This window comes from Sparus aurata, chromosome 2, assembly GCF_900880675.1.
Source record: "Sparus aurata chromosome 2, fSpaAur1.1, whole genome shotgun sequence".
Lineage (NCBI taxonomy): Eukaryota > Metazoa > Chordata > Actinopteri > Spariformes > Sparidae > Sparus > Sparus aurata.
The window spans coordinates 14,618,524-14,642,058 of record NC_044188.1 but is presented as its reverse complement, the minus strand read 5'-3'; the positions used below and the strand labels follow the sequence as shown (position 1 = coordinate 14,642,058).

The window sequence follows — 23,535 nt, the reverse complement described above, 5'->3', positions numbered from 1 at the left end:
AGCTTACCTCAAGGAAAAAAAAATTTAAATAAAATATTTAGTGCTAGCATTTCTTGTCTTTCCACACAGACACTGGAAAAGGAATGTCTGAGTTAAAAAACCCACTGAAGATCAGATTCAAGCACAGCAACTGTTAAAACAATCAATAGTTTGAGTCCCTTTTCCGAGCAAAACCACAAGTGCAAACTGTCTAAAAATTAGTCCCATCTATCTTTAGTGTAATGAGATAGTTTTGACTAGAAGTTATGCTTGGTAAGAGTGAGTTTTTTCAGTGTAGAATAATTAAGAATGAAATTGGTCATTGGTTGGTCTATAACTCAAGCCTCCAGAGAGTAGAAAGGCATAGCCACATAATAATGTGCATGCTGTATAAGCACAACAAAGAGACTAAAAGTTAAGTTTCATGCAAAAAAACATTGTTCTTGAACCCAGTAAAATCAAAAAAGCTTTGCATAGACATTTTAAATCACACATAAGTTTTACTATAAACATGAATGAATCAAAATTTAATATGTACCAACATGGAACCCTCTTTGTTTCAGGATTTACAGCACTCAAAATTAAAACAAGACACTGCCATTTTTCCAGCACACACCTGACACCCGTCTCCACTGTGGATATCAAGGTGATCTGCTTTGGAGCATGAACGTGAAACAATTTGAAAACCAGACGTCTGGCTGAGGGGGAAATAAAAATTAGACTTGCAGATTAGCTATTGGCTAGACAGGTTTGACATCGGTATTATTAACATGACAAGCTGAGATTCTGTACAGTCTGAGGAAATACAAAATAATGTTTCAGTGACTGAAAAACAAAAATTAAGTCATTGACAATATTAATATATTTATATTAATACCAACAAGGCTGTTATTTTTTTATGTTCAAGCTTAGAACATTAACCATTTGTTTAAAATTGAGGGTAGTAGTAACTGTCTTGTTGGATCTCGTTTCCAGTCACCACCTCTCTTTTTCAGGAACCGGCATCCGCCGTGGCTCAGGATCTTTCCAGTTTCCTCCAGCACTACTCACCAGTTTCCAGGCAATCTGAAAGATGGTGCTCACATGGAATGAAAAGAAAATATCACAAGGAATCTACACAAAGAACAAAAGTTGCACTTGGCCTCTTTCTTCCCTGTAGAAAAAGAAAAAGTTGTGGAACTGCGACCTGTTCCCCTCCCAGCCTCTACTCCAAGACATTGTTACCCTCTGAGAAATTATACAGAATACAGTACATCACGTTTTGTTTTACTTCACTTGAACTGCAAAACGAGAGGGCGGGGAACAGAAATAAGAATTTACCAAGTCTACACTGAATATGATTCTCTGTGGGTCCACACAGAAATCAGGGGGAACAGTTGAACTGCATTTTTTTTTGTTGTGGCGTCTGTGACAGCTTAACGACAACTCCCCTCCCTCCCTGCCTGCCTAATTTCCACAAGTCATCTTTGCCCCCAGCAGTGAGGGTCAGGGAAGTGGATAAGGGTGTGGTCCTGCTTAATCGTTCTTCTTCTCCCCCTCTGGTTTGTCTGTGATGGCGGCAGCTGTGTCAGGAGCAGTGTCTACTGCTGCTGTGTTGTCCTGGCTGTGGTCTGCTCCGCTAGTGCCAAACTCGTTGACCCTGTTGGGATCGACCCGATAGATCCAGCGCTGGTAAAGGTAGATGAAGAAGACCACATCTGCAGGAAAGAGAAACCATGAGGAACACTTTTTCCAATCCATTATTCCCACAATAACTAAGGCAGACTTTAAATCTAAATCACACTAATGCTGCATTCACACCCTATAAGGAATTCATGGTGAAGATTATTTGACTGCACATCCAAGTTGTTTGAAGTGAAGTTAACTTCCCCTTGATTTGGTAAATTTCTAAAAAATACAAAATATAAACATCCAAATCAGGGAAGACGTACCGTCTCTGAGGCATCCTATCCTGTACATCATGGGCATCTTGATGACGAAGGCAAACAGGTCATCAATAAAGGTATTGAGAGCCTTGTAGGTGAGCATCCTCCACGGGAGGTGGGCCACAGACTTCATTTTGTAGTTGATGAATAGCTGCGGCGTCATTGTAATGAAACCTAAAATCCAAAAGAATAAGGTATGCACCCGTTAGGTACGACCGCAGGCAGCATGACTGCACTCCTGGAGTCTATTAATACACAACATATTAGCGAAGGCTGTTGGGAGTTGGATACGTAACCATTATGCAAGTATTGAAACATCCACTTGGAGACAAGATAATTAAGAGAGACAACAATAATGAGCCTCATCTCGCCTTTAAAAATAGATTGACAAACAGGAACAAACCCTGTCGGGCATGATGTGTCAGCAGAGAGTGAACTCAATAATGCACGATGCGAATAAAACATTTTAAAAATCCATGGAGAGAGTTAAGAATGTTATAGAAGAATTGATGTGGAATTATAACTAATACTTTATGTCTGTCTGCTACTTCATTGAAAAGTTTTGTCCGTTTCAACAAAATCTGTAAGGACAACATTTATTTGCCTTCTAAAAAACGGTTTGCTTCCTGAGTTTGTACACCTACACATTATCTTCTTGTTTCATATTTCTAAAATAAACTTTTCACAGACTCTCAAAGACAATATTTCATAATTTATCCACAGCTATATTGCACACCCATAAATTGTCAAAATAATTTCTGACATATAAAACACCTCCACTCTCTCGATTTACTCCTTTTTCATAATTAATAGAATAAGTTTTAAACCCCTGAGGGGCAATTAGCTTTGTAGACAAACACAGCACAGTATCTGTATCTCCTACAGTGTCACGATCACTCTGCGATGACATATGGTTATATAGTTTGTTAAAAACCAGTAAATGGAACAAAAGGAGAATCTGTATCCATTAGTACCACCTTTTGGGAGACTGGAACATGTTAAATAATGTTGAGGGTCCAAAACCACAGCCTGTGCCTTTGAGATGACCCTGAATTCGCTCAAGGGTCGCAGTGTTTTTCTAGTTATTTATAGTATAATTCTTTTGTTTTACTATTAAAAAGAAATTGATACAGAACATTCAGTTTTTAGCTGATGTATAAAGTTCTATTTCTGGATGATCAATTAAAATGTTCTGCTAAGACAAAAATGAACACACAAGACAAAATGATAAGTAGTGGAGTGTATAAATGCTTTAGAAGAACTTACCAAAGGTTAACAAGAAGCCATAGAGCATGCTGAGTACCCATGAGTACCAGCCTTTGTGCTCTACGTACAATAAACTGTAGATGGCATAGCAGCCGAACAGAGGGTAGAGCAGCCACGACAAGTACCTGAAGGCCATCTGTTCACAGAACAGGAGAGAAAAGGAATGACATTGACATACTTGTCTTATCTTTTTAATCTCAACAGAGAAATGCATATTTAGGTTTGCTCTTGCAGTTGAGTATTTATTTTACTTACATCGTCGTAGATTTTGGTTGAAGACTGCACATATGTTGACTTGTCTTTAAATACCAATCTTGGGAGTATTCCTGCGATTTTGTTCTCTCTGTCCAACTAGGGAAAGACAAAAAAAGGTGATAACTGTGATAAGGCCAAACATAGTAATATGTTTGGGAAGGATAGGAAAGTTTCCTTTTACAGCCTATATGTGTCCAATTTAGCATCTCAACACATTTTCTTGTAAGCCAACACTTTTTTTGGTATAAGGTGAACTTATCAGTGAAATGGGCTGCACATATTTTTTAAAGATGTCGAATAGGAGCCAACTGACTCAGAGTTTTTAATACTGTGCATGAAAAAAGTTCTGTACCAACTTACCTTGACGTCCATGACCTTAGTGATTTTCCACAGGTCAATAAGGAGGCCGATGAAGACGCTGACCTGCACCACAAAGTTGGTCTCATTGTCCAGAATGTAGAGCAGCACCACCAGAGACTGGAAAACGCCAAAGATGATGGAACGCACCGAAAGGCCTTCTAGAGACTGTCTGCTGTTCCAGAACTGAATGTCTGAGGAGGAGACGGAGGTGAGGTCAAGCTGTGTAAGCTATTAATTTGTTGTCAATATCAACCAGCTGTGGTGACCTTACCATTCTTGAAAGCAAGAAACTCGAAGATGCTGTGCACGATGGAGACAACAATGGTGAGACCCAGAAGGTATGGGTTGGTTTCTAGAAGGGCCACCTACAAAAGAGTGTTTTTTTTATTAAATCTTTAGTTTATTTCTGTATCATGATATAAATATCCAAATAAGAGGCATTATTATTGCAATTCAACTTGAGGGGACCCAAAATCAAACCTGCTGTAAAAAAAAAATCCTTCTCATCACATCTAAAACAATTATTTTCTTTTTAGTTTTCTGTGTCTGTGACCCTCGAGCTCTCACCTTGACAGAGTCTTGGTCTTCATCAGACTGCTCATAGGTGTCCTCAGGGAGGAAGTTCCATGGTGAGCGTGCATTTTGGGCAGCGTACAGCTGCCAACGCCACAAGGACAGCGGGCAGTAGGAGAGGCGCAGCGGGAGTGTTTTCAGGGTGTCGTTGATAGGATAGTAGTCCTTCTGAAGGTTCCAGTAGTCGTTGAAGTATACAATGGGATAGTAGTCACCACTTACTGCATCAAACTTAACATCTAGGGGTAGAAGAGTAGAAACAGAGGGGGAAAGTCTCATTATCTGGCACATTTAATAGCTGTTGTAGGTTTGGTGAAGTAAATGGTATAAAGGCTAGTGGGAGGAACTCACGCTGGTCTAGAGGAGGGGGCACAGAGCCTTTGACCCAAGCAGTGTGGTCATCTACCATGTTGATGGTAAGGTTGGGGTGCCAATGAGAGATGATCTCCACTGGACCATGGCTCTCTGCCCTCTGAAGAAACACATAGGTACAGATAGATTTATTGTTAAAAAAAAATAAAAAATAAAAAAAAAGCTTTAAAATCTGATAACATAACAAAACAAAAAATCATTAATACAGATCCCTTTGTACCATGGTCACAAGAGGCGGGGGAAATCTGACTACAGATGACATTTTAAGGTTGGGAAAAAAAAACCTTGTCACCGCTCTCTGGTGAACAAACTACATAATGGTGACACTATTACTAACTGATAGGGACACACTGAGAAGTGTTTTTGTGAAACAATGAAATCTATCATAAAACGTTTTAAAGTCATTCAGGCCTTGATCAAGCCATTTCTGAAAGAGCACGAATTGGATCATTCAAATTTATGAAACACAATCTCTAATTCAACCTTTTCAGAGGAAAATGTTCTTCTTTTTCTTCCTCCCAAAAGTAACCGCTTCAAAAAGCCTTTTTAGCCCGCTACACAACTACCTACTCAATTTTCCAGGACTTACAAACTGATGGCAGGGATGTCATGAGCCAGGAGCTCATGAAAGTGCCAGCAAAAAATACAATACTAAAAAATAACCTCCAACTTTGTACTTCAATCATCTTGTGACATACCAGCTGACAGACTGATGCTATATCTACAATAAGCTAATATCAGCTGATCAGGTTGATTTATTGGTCGAGCTCTAAAGTGTATAAAATAATAAAATACAGCAACCTTGATCATTTCGGGATCTGCTTCCGTCTCTCCTGTTAGCAGATTCTTGGTCTTCTGAAATTTTCTTCGCTTGAATTTATTCAGCACTGAAAGGGTAAAAAGTATATATTACAACACAGAAATCATAATGTGTCACTGTATTATTGCAACTTAAGTCTTAAATGTGCATTCCAAATGCGCTTACTTCGTGTTGCATGAACTGTTGCCAGCCTGCGATACTGCCCCTTGCGTTTAGGGTCTGGGTGGAATCCACTTTTAGTGAAGTAGACGTGCATGTACAAGGAACCGTTCTGCTGCACCGTCTGCAAGAAAACACCAAATAGGAGGTTGTGTCAGAGACTCAGACAGGATCCATCTACAGTACAAATCTGTCATGTTCATTACTAACCCATCTTCCCTGCCTTCACCCACATCTACCTCTTGTACTAAACTAATCCATCCTCCTCACTATACATCTACCTCCCCTCCACCCTCAGTCATCCCCACCTCTGGGATCTCCATCTCCTTATGGTGCTCATAACAGCCATCTCCATTCTCCCCCGTGGCCCAGTCTCCATAGACCAGGTCTCTGTGGAACCAGAACAGGGCCTCTGTGTTGTTGAAGTCAGAGAACACCTCATCCTGGGACACATACACATACATGTCCTGCAGGAAAGGTGAGAAAATAGAGGTGTTTATGATATTACAGTGTCAGGGGAGAGCGAGCGAGTTACTCTGAAAGGGTGCGATATCACATACTTGAGGGGATCAGAGTATGAGGGGTGTTTGAGAATGCTTCAAATCAATTACAACATGTTTAATTAAACAGCTGGCCGTGCAGACAAGGCAGCAGGCTGAGGTGACGGGTGTAATACCATGAGGGTTTCCTTGGGGAATAAGTTCCTGCTGGGTGCCCCGGCTGGTGTGCTGGGGTCGGGAGTGGACGGCCCACGACGGAACCAGCTACTGATTGCCCAGATTATGAAGATTCTGGAGGAATATGTAAAAACAGAGTCAGAGGAAAAGAAAAGTAATAAAATACAGAATTCTGATAAGGGGAGGAAACAAAAGAAAAAAGGAAGGAAATATGGATTAACCCTTAAATTTCATTGTTAAAGGAGAAATACTGGGTTTTTAAGCATAACAAGCTCCTTTTCTCTTGAGATCTGAAGAGCTGCTCCAGGAGAGTAAAACCACAAGGAAGCTAATCTGGTTTAACTGAATCCAGTCAAACTGCATTACATTCAGACTTTCAGAGAGATACACTTTATGCATCATAAAAAACAAAATAAAATCAGTGGAAGATCAAAGGAGATTTGACTTCTAGGCCAAGAAGTCAAAGATGAACCCAGAGTAGACTGAGGCAAAGAAAGATTGTAAAATATTTTTAAATATAAAAAATATTAGTGTAACTTAACCTTCCTTTGTGGACTTCCTTGTTTGGTTAATATGAAGAGCTGACACATAAACAAGGCATTTGTTGTCTGATATCAAACCTCAATTCATAATGAAAGGTTCTTTGTCAGGATGTTTTTTATAGGCCACTTCAGACAAGATCATAGTCCAAAGAGTCAAACTGACCTACAGCAATCAAGTGAATATTCATGTTTTTAACCTACGACTCTTTATCAAAAGCTACTCGCTCTTCAACCTCATGGGAGACATTAAAACTTACTTCGATCACAGTCTAGCAATATTATATGTCAAAATAATCCACCCCCCGATCTTACTTAGCTCAGCTGTCGTAAACCTGACATTGTTGTATTTTATTTTTTATAGTATTGCAGCCCAAATCTGCTCTTGGACCCATCATAGAATATGTTACATTAGGAGGCTGCAGTTTAGTAACATATGACAAACTGTTTGGTTATTATTATGGCAGTGAATCATGCCTTTAAAATGCAGATTGATGATCAAATGATTGTTGACCTATCCGTCAGTCTGAATTTGAGAGAGTAAATACAATGAACACAGTGGACATTAAGCAGATCAGGATTAGGGATCTGACCTTTATCAACCCACCAAGCTAAACCAGAACAAAATTTCCCTTATGACTAGACCAAAACAGAGAAGGAAACTCATCAATAAACTATTTGTCTTTCTGGTTTAGGTTAAAAACTAGCTTTTAAAAAGCCAATTTTGGATAAAATGACAGATAGAGAAGCAATGTACTGTAGATTCAAAATCTGTAGAGACAGGACTTTCTAAAAGTGAGGTGACCTTAAGATGAATTCCCATTTAACTTTCCACTTTTACATGGAATGTGACTCCACCTTAAAAGGTGGACTATGTAGTATAGGGTCATAAATTTTAATGAGGAGAAGAAGAAAAATCATCACTGACTGCCTAAACAAACTAAATAAACAAACTATTTTTATTCAATTTTTATGACTGAGTAAACAACATGACCCTAAAAGACAACACAATTTCATACTGTTTTACTTTGTTTATATTTGACGGACCCTGCCATCTTTTCAGCTTCAAAACAGTCATCTAGAGACCTTATTTTCCTCTATTCCTCTACTAATACAGCTTGTTTATTCAGTTGGGGTTGGCCGGGGGTCCTTGGGCCCCTTTGATATATCACATTGTGTATTTTGTTAATAATTACACCCATAGTGTCAAAGTAAGCTTTTACCAATCAGATGGCACTCTCTGCTTGTAAAGATAGGGCGACTCTGCCATATTAAAAATGCAAACTCACCTGAAGAGCACTCCTTTAATGACCTGCCATGCATTAGGTGCTTGTTGCTGCTGCTGCTGCTGAGGATCCTGCGCATTTCCAGCTGCCTGCACAGTCTGGTCATCTGTTGTTGCAGCAGTTCCATTGCTGCTCACCTACAACCAAAGACACAGGGTTAGTGTGGCCAAAGAAAGCCACGATGATGGAGCAGCGATGGCTTCAAGTAATGAAGTCAAACAAGAACAGCTTCACTGGCAGTTAGAAAGAGCCACTCATGTGCTTTAAATCTGATGTAGCCACTGTACTTTACTGAGCGCTGACAGAGATGACAGTGATTCACCCACAATCTCCAGTCAAAACAGGGGGTATACAGTATCTCTTCAAGGACAGAAGGTACAGATAAGGGACAGGTTTATTCAAACAAATTTGAAAAATGTGCTTGGCAAATAAAACACATGCAATATTTGAAAACGGAAACAATTTTCCTACAGGACAGCTAAATATAACATAAATATTATGCTTTTCCAAGCAAACTATACCACTAGATTACTTAATCTGTTGAAACTGATACTGACAGGCTATTATTTAACAGTGAGGTTTCTTATGACTAATTCCCTGATGTTTAACTTTTGAGTAAACATAAGGTTAAACATTGTTCAAAAGAATATTGCCATAAGAGTAATTGGAAATCACTGATCACAATCTTAGAGAAACAATATTGTATATTAAATGCAGCTGAGATTATGTACATTAACCTACAAAACATGACAGGTGGTGGATGTTTGTGTAACATCAAAGAAGCAACATTAGTAAAGGATGCTTGTTTTTTTAATGAAGGTCAGGTCAGCACAATACTACATTAAATAACACAGCCTTAACAAATATAAGATAAATATCCCAGTAGCAAAAACATGATTCTAAAAAGGCAAAATATTTAAAAAAAAGCAATTCCACAACACACAGTCCACTATCTGACCACCATCAGCAGAGCAGCGTCCTGGAAGAACTCCCCACACAGAGATCTGTATTTCTGGTGCCAACTAACGAGGTTAGCCACGCTTAATCACAAAGTTGACTAATTATGCACATGCCTACTATTTTATTTCAAAATGATGATCTAAACAGAGCCTTTGTTTTGCATAGTTTAAATAACTGTTCCGATGTCAAATTCTTGTGAGTACCAGCATACATATTTGCATAACAATCAGTAGTTAAGATCTATCACTAGTTTGCTTTGGTGTGTCAGTGTGATCCCCCCACTCCTCCAGCAAGGCCACATTCTATTCAAGTGACACAATACACAAGCACATGCCAAGTCATGAGACTCATTCACTATCTAAAACATCTAATCTCCCTCCATTGTCACCAACACAAGGGACACCAGAGGTTGGCCTCTAGAAACAAACAACACTTGAGGGTAAAAACGCTTTCTGCAGAGCAGATTATTATCATTCATCAGGGTGCCCGGAAGGCCTTGAACTGAGTGAACAGTGAAAATAATAAGGTTTGTGAAAAGCCACTGGCCTCACTGTCACCATCATAAACACACATTTCAAGGCCAAGGAAGAGGCCCAGAATAGAGCTTTTCATCCTTCTTGCCATGTCCTGTTGTGTTAAAATAGAAGCAATTCTATTATCAGAGACATGGATCTCTGTCTCCTGGAGGGACCAACAATATAATCTTTACACAGAGGGATCATAAATGTGCTAACCAACAAAAACAGGTCATCTGTTCCAGGTCAAGATAATAATTTACAATCGACACACTCTGAACATGGATTAACAATTAACCAACTATTCACAGTGAAGAGTAAATGCTTGACACTGGATTGCCACTGCATGTGTGTGTCTGACAGAAAGAGGGCAAAAAGTTCATAGAGGATGAGACTGTTATGATAATACTTAGTTCACATGGCCTGAAAGTATCTCCCTCAAGAGGCAAGCAAACTAATATGCAATATCAGGAACATGATTAAGGATACAAAGGCCACGTCTGTGAAATGTGTGTCAATATTTAATCCTTAAATGCTTTCTGTCTCTAATGCCATGCCTATTTGTTAACTGTAAGTTGTAGCACAAGGACAATTCTAATTACTTATTGAAGACATTAAAGACGCTGACTTTATCATGATTCACAACCTTACTCAGCAGAAAATACATAAAAACTGCCAAATGAAAAGCAGAGCAAACACCTCTGGTTACATTTGGCCAATAGCCACTTAATGTTTTCCCTAGATTAATACCACTGAAGATTCTTTTAATTGATCCAATAGCAGCAGTGGGCCTTGAGAGCAACATGAGTGCCTCTTATAAAACTAATAGCGCATTTATCCTGACAGAGCAATTTCATTCCAAAAGAGACACTAGGCACACACTGAACCCTTGCCCTCGTTTCTGCCACTTTTCTTTGTTAATTAACATTAGAATTTGAATCAAACAGCATCTGGTATTGTGGAAGATTCATTTTTGTCAACCTGTAACAATACCCAAATTGTTTAACATTCAAGCACTGTTTTGCAGGTATTTTCAGAGTCCTCAAAAGACAAACTGTATGGGGGAAAAAAATAAATTAAAAAAAATAAAAATCACAAAAACTTACTACTACTTTCTTTCTCTTACATAGTTGTAAGAGACTGACATGCTAGGAAAACCTTCAAAAAGGAGTGGTTAATGTTTATAGGAATGAATTTCACAATCGTTTATACTGTTGGTGAATCTGTTGATGAATCTGTTGATTATATTGTCTATCAAACAATGAGTTGGTTGGTCCATAAGCTGTCAGTAAATGGGGAAAAATGTCAACCAGTATTTCCGAAAGTCCCAAATGAAGTCCTCCAATGTCTTGTTTTGTCTACAATTCAAATATAATCAGTTTCATAGTGGAGTAAAGAAACCAGAAAATATTCAAATTTAACAAGCTGGAATTTTGAATTTTCTTAAAAAAAAAAAAAAAACCCAAACATATTACTTGATCATCAAAATAGATGGCGACTAATTCAATATATGACAACTAATGGATTACGTGTTGCAACTCTAGTTGTTTAACAGCCTTATTGTTTTTTTCTGAGATTGTCAGGGATTTCTCTTTGCTCCATCTTTGCTTATCTCTGAAACTTCAGTGTAATGATCATACATGAGCAGTGTAAAGTGATGCTTAAAAAAAACCCTAGTTACCTTTCCCAAGGAGGCTGATTTTTTTTTTGCCTTTATCTGCTGGTTAGTTGGTCAGCGGGCTCACACAAAAAAACAGAGTTTTGATGAAACTTGGATGGAGAAGATTTTTCTCACTCTATCTAACTTTGTGACATTGCCACATTTTTTGTTAACATTGGATCTTGATGGTGAAAAAATGCCATAATTATTAGGTGGCTGGCATTTATATACACACACACATGACTGAGTACGATTTGATGTAGATCCAAAAAAAATTCAGATCGTTTTATTTGATGTCAGATTAGACTTGATTGATTTAAAAAGGGACTGTTGAGCTCTGGTGGAGGGTTAGGGTCAGGGTCAGGGTAAAAACTAAAAGGTAGCCTGTACCTGGCCCTAAAATAACTGAGTAGACATGTTGGTTGGTATAAAAAAAATGACTGGTGAACTGCTTAAAATGCTTAACATTGTCTAGAGCATCACAATCTGTTTGCTTATGATATGAGGGTTTTGTATTACTATCAATCATTTAGTTTGTTTGGCAAAAGACTGACCGACTGTGGTTAAGCATATGAGAGAACAGTGATTTGCCTCAAGAGAGTGATGATTCACTTTGACCTCCAGTTACTTGTGACATACATTTGTCAATCCGGAAATAAGTGCTGGTTGGCTGGATACTGCCTGAATTACCTCCAACAACTGCTGTTATAACTATTTAAGGAAGCATTTTCCTGGGTTTTCCAGATCTGACTATGGCTACACCTGATTTATCTAACCTGTCAATGTTAAACTACCAGGTGAATCTTTACGGTGAGGCTTTGAAATGCACATTAACAAGGAAGTCTTCCCTGCGATGGCTGTAAATAAAAGACAGGTGACATTAGGTCTACGAGTGGGTAAGAAATGTGTGCTAGCTGCTCCAGACTGGCCTGGTTAGTCAAGCCGAGGTGCGTCGCTCAGGTTCAGGCCTTGTGATAGCTAGCTAACTGTCACACTGCAGCAGTCAGCTGCCTCACACTATCACGCTTTCAGTCAACTAATTATTTTACCATTTTCACATGAATGTATATTTCAACGTGACAATTCGCACCGTCCTCACTCCGTACATCTGCTCGCTAACAGACAGGATTTCTCAACACATCGTTAACGACAGGAGGGGGTCGTTTTAAAACCAACCGGCACTGACAACGTCACTGGGGCTCGTGTAACGATCGGTAACACGTTTAAACGTTTACGGGCCCGCACTCAACGCTCAAACAAACAAAAAACGACCCCCTCACTCTGGACGAGAAAAGTACATAAGGCAGTAAGAGTGTCATTCATTTTACCTCGCCGTTGCTCACGGTAGCTTTGGCTGCTTCGCTCTCCTGCGTCGCCATCTTTCCTTGTCTCTGTCGCGCACACACACACCACTCCACCACACTTCTGGCTGGGAAAGCGCGCTAGGTCTCGCGAGATCTCAGTTGTAGCGTCATTGGAGTGACGCGAGTCTTCGGGCGGGGGGGATGATGATGATGAAGAATGTGAGGCTGATAAATATTGTAAGCTGCTTTTTGTGACAAGGCTGATGAAACAGCACGAAACACTGTGCCCAGTCATGCAGCTTTGGACGCGTGACTCAAAAAATAAAATGAAAGCTCTCGAAAAACTAAAAATGGAACCTGGACTGCTTGTTTTATTTGTGCTTCACAGCATTTCATGGACAAATACTGCATTTTACACAGCAGTATAGCTGTACCTTAACTAGTTACAACATCGATTGCTGTGTATATGTCAGTTCATCAATAATAATAATAATTGTATGTGCTAATTAAATTCTGAAACAAGTGCATTAGGTGCTTTTATATATAGCATCCATTCCTGATTTTACTTCTATACAATGAATATTTTAGAAGCAGATGGGGAGTTCAGCTACTTCAAAGGTGCATGGATGAGGGAAAAAAGTCTGAAAAGGTCAAAAACTTCAGCCACACTTGCAGTGTGAAGAACTTCATCTGGTGACTAACACATTTCAGCTTGTGGCCTTCATGAGGGTCATCAGCATGTACTTTTAATTTAACATTTCACTCATAAATGTAACTTCAGTATTGTGAAGTTGTGTGTGGTTATTTTCCTTAGAGATGTTTATCCATAAATAAAACTCATTTCTAATTCTAATAATAAGGCTGTTGAAACCCTCAAGATACCTATTTCTTGACTATTTGATTGTGTAATGTAACAAACATACCTCTGGCTATTCTGTTTTTTGTTTTGTCGATGTGCAATATGCTCTCTTTCTTTTTCTAATAAAGAACTTAGAGTGTGCACAATACAATGACAATTCTGCATACTGTAGGCCCCCACATATTCAGTATAGAGAGTTGTACCATTGCCTTGGAGGCAATTTCTTCAGGGAGAGTCATTTTAAATGTCTGTATTTTTCACTATTCAAACTTCCCACTGTTCATAACTGCATTAGTACCACTGATTCATCAGTAAAACAACTAATATAGAGTAAATAATTAAAAAAGGATGTTTCCTTCAAGATGTTTTATATACTTTCACTTTATGTTCCTTCTCTGTCATGCCAAGTCAATTTTATTAATAAAGAAAAAAATCACAAACATTTGCCTAGGAAACAGAAACACAAAAACAGATAGAAACCTCAGGGAGAAATGTCTATAAACAAATACATACTCAGTCTGATGAATTTGTGTACTGGCAAATCAATTTTATTGTTTGTGGCCCCCTTTGGCACATAGTAACACCAGCACCTTAGAGATTAACAGTTTTTTTTTTTAGAGCAAGAAAGCACAGCACTACATTTTTATTTTTTTGTATGTGTGATTATGACATTTCATTGAAAAGAAACCACAAAAATAATTAATTTACATTTCTTTTGTAAACCTCAGAGGATGAAAAAAAACAGTTTTTGGACTGGTCACATAAAATAAAGTATAAATAAGGCATACCATTCATTTGAAATGTACATGTTCAATAACAGAGTGTTGTGGTGATGATAATGGAGAGAGAGGCAGTTAGAGACACTGATGACAGTTCAGAGACTGAACACAAGATGATAAACAGCACCATATAGAGCAACAAATCAAAGTTTTGTAGGTTTTGCTGTTCCTTGTTTTGAAACATTTCTTTAATGGTCAACCTGGTATCAATGGTAGTCAAAAAATATACATCTAATGGTACAATGAAAATCTCAGATACCTTTTGTACTAATGCAACAAATGGGAAAAATAAACAGGTTTCAGAATATAACATCTCCTCTAAATTACCGTTTACTTCAGGGCCCACCTGAACAAAAACACTGTCATACTATCCAATGAATGAAATACATATTAAGGGGTAAATGCCAACAGAGATAGTACAACTGCATGCATTTCAATGTGTCTTGCTTATATGTCACTAGAGAAAAAAATAAAAAGAAGAGGAATATTTTGATAAAATGGCCTGTTAGGTAAGACTCAAATTGAATGTAAATTTCTACTCTTTAGTGCAGTTTAAATTCGATTTCACAGTTCAGATTGGGACATGTCTAAGGATTATTTATCCAACTTGTCAATTTTGGAGGAAATGACTTCACTGGTCATTTTCCAATCTCATCACATTAATTCATCCAGGAACAGTGGGTTTAGCAACGGATGGATTGGCAGATGTTGTCATACAATTGTATACAGGAAAGCTCCATTGGAATTCAGTAGATTAATTAGATTTGAATAATCACATTTTAATCAAAAAAGTCAAATTTCAAGTTTTTAAACTTGAAACATTCTTTTTTATTTCAGTGTTTCAATATAAGCAGGAAACATTCAAGTGCAGTCAATTTCACGTTTAACAAGAGGAATTTTATCAGATAAAAATAAAGGAGAATTACATCTTATATTCATCCGGAAACCTAAAAATGGGACTGGTTTAAATATGACATAATAACACAAAATGAAATGTAAGTGGTTTAAAATGGAAATATCTACCCTTGCAAACTTTCACTCTTTTATTCCAGGCATTGTAAACCTATGCCGAGAGCAATAACTGACACTATAGCAAACAGGAACACATTTCAAATCAAGTCAATAGGCAATAGATCATGCCCCTGAATCTACATTACAACTAACAGCTGTGTTGCACTCTGGGCTATTGAGCCTCCTGTTGGTGAGGATTTATTGTTCTTTCCTTGTCATCTACCAATTTCAGGTCTGTCAAACGTGAATTAAATAGATAAGAGTCAATGACCTGAAAACGTTTGTCCAGTTTGAGTCAATTAGAGATGTATACAGTATGTGCTATCCTATTAGGAAATCAAGGTACAGGTCCACTTTGTGTTTTAGTGTCAAAGTATTTTAGACAGGGGATTTTTCCTTCAACAGACAGATGTCCAATCCTTGGACCACCCATCAGCAATTTACAGTCTTCAAAAAATGCTAAAACTACAGTCAACTATAAACAGTTATATACAATCATCTTTGTAAAAACTGAAACTGAATGAGATGAGATGAAGTTGTCACTACAGACTTTTACAAAGAAGACTCCCATCTAATGAAAGGAGCAACAAGTACTACCAAACCAACCAAAATCAAATTGAACAGAAGTGCATGAAGTGAAGGACTACATATTAACTTTCATTATGCTGCCTTACATGCAACTAAACCTTCTCCTTTCTCAGAATATGTTGGTCTGAGCTCCTCTTGTGATTATCCTGTGTTATTATCATATCCAGCACACCAAAACACGTCCTTCCTGACATTCATCTCTATCAGGTTACATTGCTGTTATTGAGAGGGAACTTGAACCCAAAAAAACCTTCATGCGCCACTCTTTGGATCATGCCTTCCAGAGAAGCAAAAAACGAAAACAAAAATTTATTTTGTTGAAATAACAATGACAGTCGCTCAAATTTCAGGGCAGAAAACACTCTTTGTTACAGTTACTACAGTCCTACATCTCATCTAAACCATAATCCTCCTCAGGAAAGTCTCCCACAGTCACATATAGGGGCTTCACAAATCCACCATATTTGTCCTCACATTCAAAGTACTGCTTCCCTTCCACACTGTGGAGACAAAAAGACAGGATCAATTAGAAAATCAAGACTAACATGATCAAAATTATGCATTGCTTAAAAAAGAAGAACAAGAAGAAAAGATTGGGATCTTACGTTCCATTGTGCTTTCCCAGGGGCTCATCATACTTCACTCCTACCCAGTAGCCTGGCTTGAAATCTGCGGTACCTGCAATTAACGTTACAACATTGCTTTTTTACACCAAGTCGTCATGGCTCACCACTCAAGTAAAACTGAATTTAAATAATAGTATTCAGATCAGAATAAAATGTGAGATATTTTATAGGCCTCTTAATTTATATGGACACAAACAAGTCCCCAAACGGTGTAGGGAAAAAAAAACACACCAGCACAAGAAACTCTTCAGCACCAACTACTTTTGGTCTCCTAAAACTCAGTAGTATTGTCAAAAATATCCAATATTGATAGATATCGATACTGAATATATTTGTAACAGTGAATTTTTGGAATCAATGCAACAGCACTAACTGCATTTTTTTGCTCTCCTCTCAGACGGTGAGTTGACACATGCACCGCTGTAGTGCTACATTGCGCCACCTCTTCCAGAAGTAAATTAACTTAAATACTGTTGCCATTAACACAAGACACAAGCCTAGTTAGATTGATCTTTTAAATTAACATCGTAACTCTTATGCCCTCAATGTTGTGTAAAATCTTTTAACATTTTATCAGACATAAACATTTAGAATTTTGGCCCTCAATTCTTCTTGCGTTGTTAGATTGTGTATTGGGCCACCACAAAGTACAACAAAGTCTACACTTTCAGAGAGGAAACCCTAAGTTCCACAGGATTTAAACCAATGTTCTAAAGAAAGTGTGCCAGCTAAGCTTTAGCCACTCACCAACATACATGACTGTGCCAAGCTTTGTTGGTTGCCCAGGGACTTGCACTTTACATCTGCTGCCAACAGAAATGGCATCAGCAGCAGCCTTCTGTTCCTCCTGTCGAGCAGCTTGCTCAGCTTTCTTCTTGGCCATTTCTTCCTCGTTGAAGTGACCAACACGATGTTTCTTCATGAATGATCGGGCTGAATCTGAAGGAAAGAATGCGGCAAAACACATTCTATCAAATAAGATTGGATAAATCTGTTACAACATGCTTAACCAATTAATGTCTTGATGCACTGATATATAGTTAATGGTCAATTTCCAACTATTAAATTCAGCAAAAATCTTTACTATTGTATTCACTGAGTAACTATAATGTTACCCAGTAGCCCAATTTTGATCATAAAATCGTACTTCTTTAATACCGAAATCACAGTAAAGGTTTCAGAGAGTTAAAGATTGTAGAGAAGCTTAAGGATGTCAGACTGTACCTGTCCTCTTTTCGTAAGCTTCACCTGAGAGTTCAAACTTCTCAACTTTGGAAACATCATCGAACTCGCCCAGCTTCCCTCCACTTCTATCAGTAACCTGAGATTAAGGAAGAGACACAAACACTTAAACCAGTTTATGAATGTTCTAACCAGAGAAAAACTGCAAATATTACTAAAGTTTGATACAAGCAAGGTTATAGAAACAATGAATAGTTGACCAAGATTTGTTTTTGTCTTTACAGATCCACAGTAATGCAACTGCTTTAAAAACTCTCCCTTGTTGGTGAACTTATGTGCTCATTAGTACCCCGAAGTGAAAATGTTTTTAAACATTAACCATGATTCTCATTGTCAAACCAGTTCACAAATGTTTTACTGCAAACTTTGGACAGTGAAAAGCTTCCTAAAGGTTTTACTTCAGCCGAGGCAAATTTGATTTGCCTATAAGATGACAGAATTGGATTAAGAGGCAAAGACAGATCTGAAAACCTGTTGCTAGCTGTAATTTACCACATGACAGTGGTCTAGGACACTGTATGAAAAGTGCTTCTGAACCAGGCAGCTACATACGTGTATTCTGGAGTCGTCATCCACAGCATAGGAACCCAGCAAAGCATCATTGTCGTCCATTTTCTGCAGGAACTTGTCAGTGACACTGAACAATTCCAGGTCCATGGAGGAGGCAGATGCGCCTATAACCATCTCCAACTTTGCCTAATCACAATTTATACAAAAATAGTTGTTATGCATGCTATGTTATGCATTTAGCTTTCCAAGGTATTATCATATCTTTAAAACGGTGTATCCCAAATGATGTGTGAGGCAACCCCAGATGTGCCGTGGGATTTTGCTACAATCATACATAATTAATGCAATGCAAACAAGTTATGCAAGAGTTACTGATTTACTATAATCACTACTTTGTATGCATTCATTTCTAAATACAGAGGCAAATTATACGCTGAAACAATCCTTTTAAAAACCTTCCAGGGAACCGCAGTATCTCAGCAATCACCCAATTAGTGGTTGGTGGGAATTATCAGTTTAACATTGACAGTCAGTGTGAAGGAAGATAACAAGTGAGAAAACTGATTACTTCAGATGACCTCATTTTAAGTTTAATGAGTGTGTTTAAAATGAATTCTTGAATGATGTTGTTTATAAATATTTCATAATTAATACAATTACTTGTTTAACTTTATTTTGCATTAGTAGATACAAATAAACACGCACAGAGTGATGAGAAAAACACATGTTATGGGGGAAAGATGAGGACTGGAGCACACTGAAAAATGTGCTACCTTTAATTGTGCCAAAAAATAAGCTTGTTTGTTTGCACAATTAAAGGCTGCAAATCTAACAGTGCACTCCAATCCACCTTTTTTCTGAAAGCTCAAGCTGAGAAGCACCCGATTGAGCTGCATTTTATTGGAAAAAGCACCCTGTGTTTGGATACAAACTATAGGGGCTATTTTGCCTGGATATGAATACAGGTGTGTCTGAAGACTTCGGTTTTCCTTTTGGTGTGGCTTCGGCACAAAAGGATTGAAAACTACTGCTATAAAGACATACCGGGCAAGGGCAGAAAACTAGACAATTATCTTAACATTAAATTACTGTGCAGGTTAGGTACGTCAAAACCCAACATTACATTATGTGTGCATCTTTTAAGGTGTTTAATGTATGATGTATGATAAGTAGAGCCTCACCTTCAGCTCTGCTATACTGATCCCTCTGTTGAACCTGCGCTGGACCTCAAAGGAAGAGAGGCTGCTTGTGAGGCGCACATTCACAGTGGGATTGGTTATTACTTCCATTGTGCCGATGGTATGGACACGGCTGATGGTCAAAGACTGACAAGAAACAAACAATGTGACACTTTAGCCAGGGGATGAAATGGATACACAATCTCTCACTTGCAAACACACGTTGTAAACAGGTGATTTCCCGTTGTCCTGTTGCAGGGACCCGACTATTTATTCGACAGAAAGTTAACTTTGATTTCTGTCAATGTAATTTATAGGAAATACTCTATGAAGACCATCAAACATGCGCCCACTCCCAACTCGTAGATAAGGTTGCTTTTTCCTTGTTACCATTGATGACTTACATTGTTACTAGCGTTTAAAATAATAATCATCGTGACGTGGTACATTCCCATCCTGATCAATCATGTTTACACGCTTTATAAACTGTGTTTATGATCTCGGCTTCACGTTTACTTTTCGTATTTTAACTAGCGAGTTAGCTATAATAGCTAGCTACAGACATGCTAGCTGTTTGGGTGGCTAGCATCACCAGAGTCACGTTGGAAACACTGCGCACCTTCGACTAGACGGTAAGTTGCTTTTAGACGGAAGTTACTCACAAATAGGTGTATTTTCTAGTGGTGTTAGGCTCGAAGTAGACCACTCGACACAATATCCACCTTTCAAATTAAAGAATCGCAGCAGCTTGACGTTTTGATGGGATGTAGTTATGCCACTTTGTAACATCAATTCCTGCTACGCCCAGCTCTGGAACGTTCTACCGCCTCCAGGCAGGAGAAACACCAATCACATCCAGGGAGGAAGTGAAGTCAACCAATAGCGTTACGTTACGAAGGGAAATGGGCCGCGGCTCCGCCTACTACAGATTGACACAACCGAAAACCAATCATTACTCAGGAGTGAATTCGAGCGTTGATATATCCACACAGTGGCGCTGTCCTACAGTCTAAAGATGAAGACTGAACAAAGTTTTCGTTATGAGGTATTTTTTAAGCGTCATACATTTAAGCGGTCACCAACCACTCTGTAATGAGAAAGCATAGTAATGCACTGTATTTTACCAAATGTTGATCTCTAGCCATAATTCTGGCTCAATAATGTACTGCGGTGAAGTGAGCGCTGTCTGATTTTCGTTGTGCCTGAACTAAATAGGGTAGGCATGGTCCTATAGCAAAGTGAAGGTCTTAAAAGATACATACAGCCTACGTGCTTTTGCTGAAATGTGTTCTTTATGAAGATTTAACATATTCCTCGTGTTTAATTAGGTGTAAGTTTTATTTTACCGATCGTTTATCAGACGAAACCAAGTGATTGTTTGCTGTGATATTCTCCTTAATGGTATTAAACCCAGGTATTCCCACTGTACCTTGTTTTTTGAAATTTCACAACAAGACACTCTGAAGGGAGTCTGCTTCGTTTGTTTCTCATATTTTTAGGGGGCTTTATAGGGGTGGGCTTTTATTTGATTTGATTTTTTTGTTGGTTGTTAGTTGTTGTGGTCGGTAACTCCAAATATCATCTTCATCATGCATGAAATCTGGAAATATTGTACTTGAATTTCTTGAATTTTGACTTTATGGTCAAAACCAAGTCAAAAGATCTATTCTGACTTTGACCTTTCACCTGTTTCTTCATAGGTTAGTTCTTAATTATCATTCCATCGTCTTCCTGGTGTTTTCTTCTATCTTAAGTACAAATTTGGCTACATTTCACTGCAGCAATGTGGAGAAATCTCACCTCAAAATCACCTCCAAAATGAATAAACTCTATTTATACTATTCTGATCATTGCATCTGGAAGAAGATGGAATGATAATGAAGAAGAACTAACCTATGGAGGAATTAGTTTGGTGAAAGGTCAAAGTCAGAATAACATATAGATCTTTTGACTTGGTTTTGACCATAAAGTCAAAATTCACGAAATTCAAGTTCACTATTCCGGACTTTACCACACTCTAGCAAACAGCGGCTCACTTTACCGCAGTAATAATGTCCAGCAAGGCCTCACAATGTTTGGGTCCAATTCAAACAAAGGTTCTTATAATTATAGTTCTTATAATACCTGATTTTCACTTGACAAAAATTTACAGGGTGAAATATATATTGTGTGTTATCCCCCTACAAGAAAAACAAGTCTGTTTGTTAATCATGTTTACAGTGAACTATAGTACTCCCCCCAGCACAGATAACATACTAGAGCATGTACGGGCAGAAAAGAGAGGATCAGAGAAAGCGGATAGCTACGATGAAACCCCAGGAAGGGAGAAGCAGAGGTGGGCTGAGACAAGCCCACAGTCCCACAGTGAAGATTTACATTCTTACAGTTGTTGATGGAGATGGAAGTCTGCAAACCTGCCTGCCCTCATTCACACCTCATCTGACAGTATTGCACATATAGCTTATCATAAAGAATATGCAATTTTATGTCTAATGTAGTTTCTAGAGTAGGTTAAGGCCTGTACATACAAACATAAGTTTTCAGTTCTTTATTTATTGACTTTATTATCTATTATTCTTTATGTTTATGAACTTGTCTTGAGACCTTCAAACACATTAGCTTTGCATTGGTGCAAGTGATGTGGTGTAAATTAATGGTCAAGGTTCTTCCCTCCTTTCTACAAGCAGGATGCACACCTGTTGCAAAAAACCCCAGCATGAGGTGTGTCACAAATACAAATTAGACCTGCTGTGTTAGTGTATACATTAGTGTGTGTATTCATGTTGATAGTATTTGCATTGGGAAACCACCACAGACACACCAAATCACATAGGACCTGCTTGAAAGACTGGGATGACGGCAAGACTTGCCAGAACAAAAACAGTAGTGCAATGGCTTTTTTCATTACATTATATTAAATGTTATTTTTTTGGGGAAAAAACATCATGTTCCATTTGTCAATCTTGCTAAAGTCTCACATTCTTCAGAACGCAGGCAAATATTTTACAGAAATCTAAACATTCGCCATTAAAAACTGTAGTTCCTGATCATTATGTCTGTTTGACCACATGAAGAACGTCTTCGTGGCGCTATTTAAATATATAATAGTAGGATTAAAAGTCAGTACTGCCACAATATGGAAAAGATCATTTGCCAGATGATTACTCGATAGGCAGAAAATGAATCTGCAACAAGTTAGATAAACAGATGATCATCATTCTTTTGAACATGCAAAAACCTTCACCTGTGTTCCTCAGAGTCAAGATTCAAGATGTTTATTGTCAATCCGGGTTGTACAAGTACACTCGTGTGAAAATCTTTTGCTTAGAGACTTCTTTAAATGTATATGAGAATAATGATAATAATAATAATAATAATAATAATAATAATAATACAATAAAAGATATAGAAAAACAAAAATATACATAGTACAAATATGGGACATATACTATTCATAGATGTATGTACATGAAAGACAAATATAGTTACAGAATGTCAAGGCAATAAAGGTGAAAGTATCTGCTGCAGTACCACCAGATTATGGAGCAGTTTCATTCCCCAAGCTGTGATACTCCTCATTCATCATCAGTCCTCCATTCTCCAAAACAGATCTAGCAGGACCGGCCCTGGACGGTGCCACTCAACTGTGCTTCAAATCTGGCATCGTGACCACTCGCGGTATGGCAGCGAAAAATTCCCCTGCGGCCTAAAAAGCATTTTCCTCACAGCCCGATTATAAAAGAGATGTCTGTAAAACTGATGACAGGACACCAAGAACTGCAGACGAGGTCTATTATGACTCGTTCTGTAATGCATCTTTAATCCATGGAGGTTTTATGTTTGTAAAAAGTCCAATAAGTTGAGAAAATTATCATGGATCTCTGACCGTTTGATGAATTAATATGTTTAATAAGGATAGTATAATAATGAATGAATGATTTTTTTTGTATGACAAAGATAAAAGGAAATCAAAATTATAATTAGAGAAGTTCAGGGAAAGTTATTTGAGTGTAGGTTAAAGAAGCTGGTTATTTATGTGACTTTTGGATAGGGGGTGGGTCACTTCTCACTTCTATGGGAATATGTAAAAAA

At 38.1% G+C, this 23,535-nt stretch overlaps 2 protein-coding genes across 3 annotated transcripts; both read right to left on the bottom strand.

Moving 5' to 3' along the window:
* Nucleotides 1-455: 455 nt before the first annotated feature.
* clptm1 (CLPTM1 regulator of GABA type A receptor forward trafficking) lies at nucleotides 456-12,828 on the bottom strand. Its single transcript, XM_030393250.1, has 14 exons — nucleotides 12,675-12,828; nucleotides 8,215-8,348; nucleotides 6,386-6,500; nucleotides 6,018-6,176; nucleotides 5,716-5,833; nucleotides 5,532-5,617; nucleotides 4,710-4,830; nucleotides 4,353-4,597; nucleotides 4,057-4,150; nucleotides 3,786-3,976; nucleotides 3,426-3,521; nucleotides 3,171-3,306; nucleotides 1,911-2,078; nucleotides 456-1,676 (listed from the first exon to the last, which is right to left on the bottom strand). The coding sequence occupies exons 1-14, from the start codon at nucleotides 12,723-12,725 to the stop codon at nucleotides 1,495-1,497; spliced, it is 1,896 nt and encodes a 631-aa protein (XP_030249110.1). The 5' UTR covers nucleotides 12,726-12,828; the 3' UTR covers nucleotides 456-1,494.
* Nucleotides 12,829-14,033: 1,205 nt separating this feature from the next.
* Nucleotides 14,034-20,282, bottom strand: tbcb (tubulin folding cofactor B). Of its 2 annotated transcripts, XM_030401123.1 has the most exons (7): nucleotides 20,106-20,282; nucleotides 19,447-19,590; nucleotides 18,308-18,451; nucleotides 17,738-17,834; nucleotides 17,261-17,452; nucleotides 16,493-16,565; nucleotides 14,034-16,387 (listed from the first exon to the last, which is right to left on the bottom strand). In XM_030401123.1, exons 2-7 carry the CDS (start codon nucleotides 19,552-19,554, stop codon nucleotides 16,273-16,275), a joined length of 729 nt encoding a protein of 242 aa, XP_030256983.1. In that variant the 5' UTR covers nucleotides 19,555-19,590; nucleotides 20,106-20,282; the 3' UTR covers nucleotides 14,034-16,272. The 2 variants fall into 2 exon arrangements, with proteins under 2 accessions (XP_030256983.1, XP_030256991.1); XM_030401131.1 differs by lacking the exon at nucleotides 19,447-19,590 and having other exon boundaries at nucleotides 20,106-20,278.
* Nucleotides 20,283-23,535: the final 3,253 nt, after the last annotated feature.

Excerpts from the sequence above, each read along its gene's own strand:
- clptm1 (XM_030393250.1), bottom strand. The coding sequence starts at position 12,725 with ATGGCGACGCAGGAGAGCGAAGCAGCCAAAGCTACCGTGAGCAACGGC. Across the intron at positions 8,349-12,674 it reads CTACCGTGAGCAACGGCGAG|GTGAGCAGCAATGGAACTGC; the intron begins GTAAAATGAATG and ends CTTTGGTTGTAG. Across the intron at positions 3,977-4,056 it reads GTTTCTTGCTTTCAAGAATG|ACATTCAGTTCTGGAACAGC; the intron begins GTAAGGTCACCA and ends TCTCCTCCTCAG.
- tbcb (XM_030401123.1), bottom strand. The coding sequence starts at position 19,554 with ATGGAAGTAATAACCAATCCCACTGTGAATGTGCGCCTCACAAGCAGC. Across the intron at positions 16,566-17,260 it reads TGGCACAGTCATGTATGTTG|GTACCGCAGATTTCAAGCCA; the intron begins GTGAGTGGCTAA and ends CGTTAATTGCAG. Across the intron at positions 16,388-16,492 it reads CTGGGAAAGCACAATGGAAC|TGTGGAAGGGAAGCAGTACT; the intron begins GTAAGATCCCAA and ends TTGTCTCCACAG.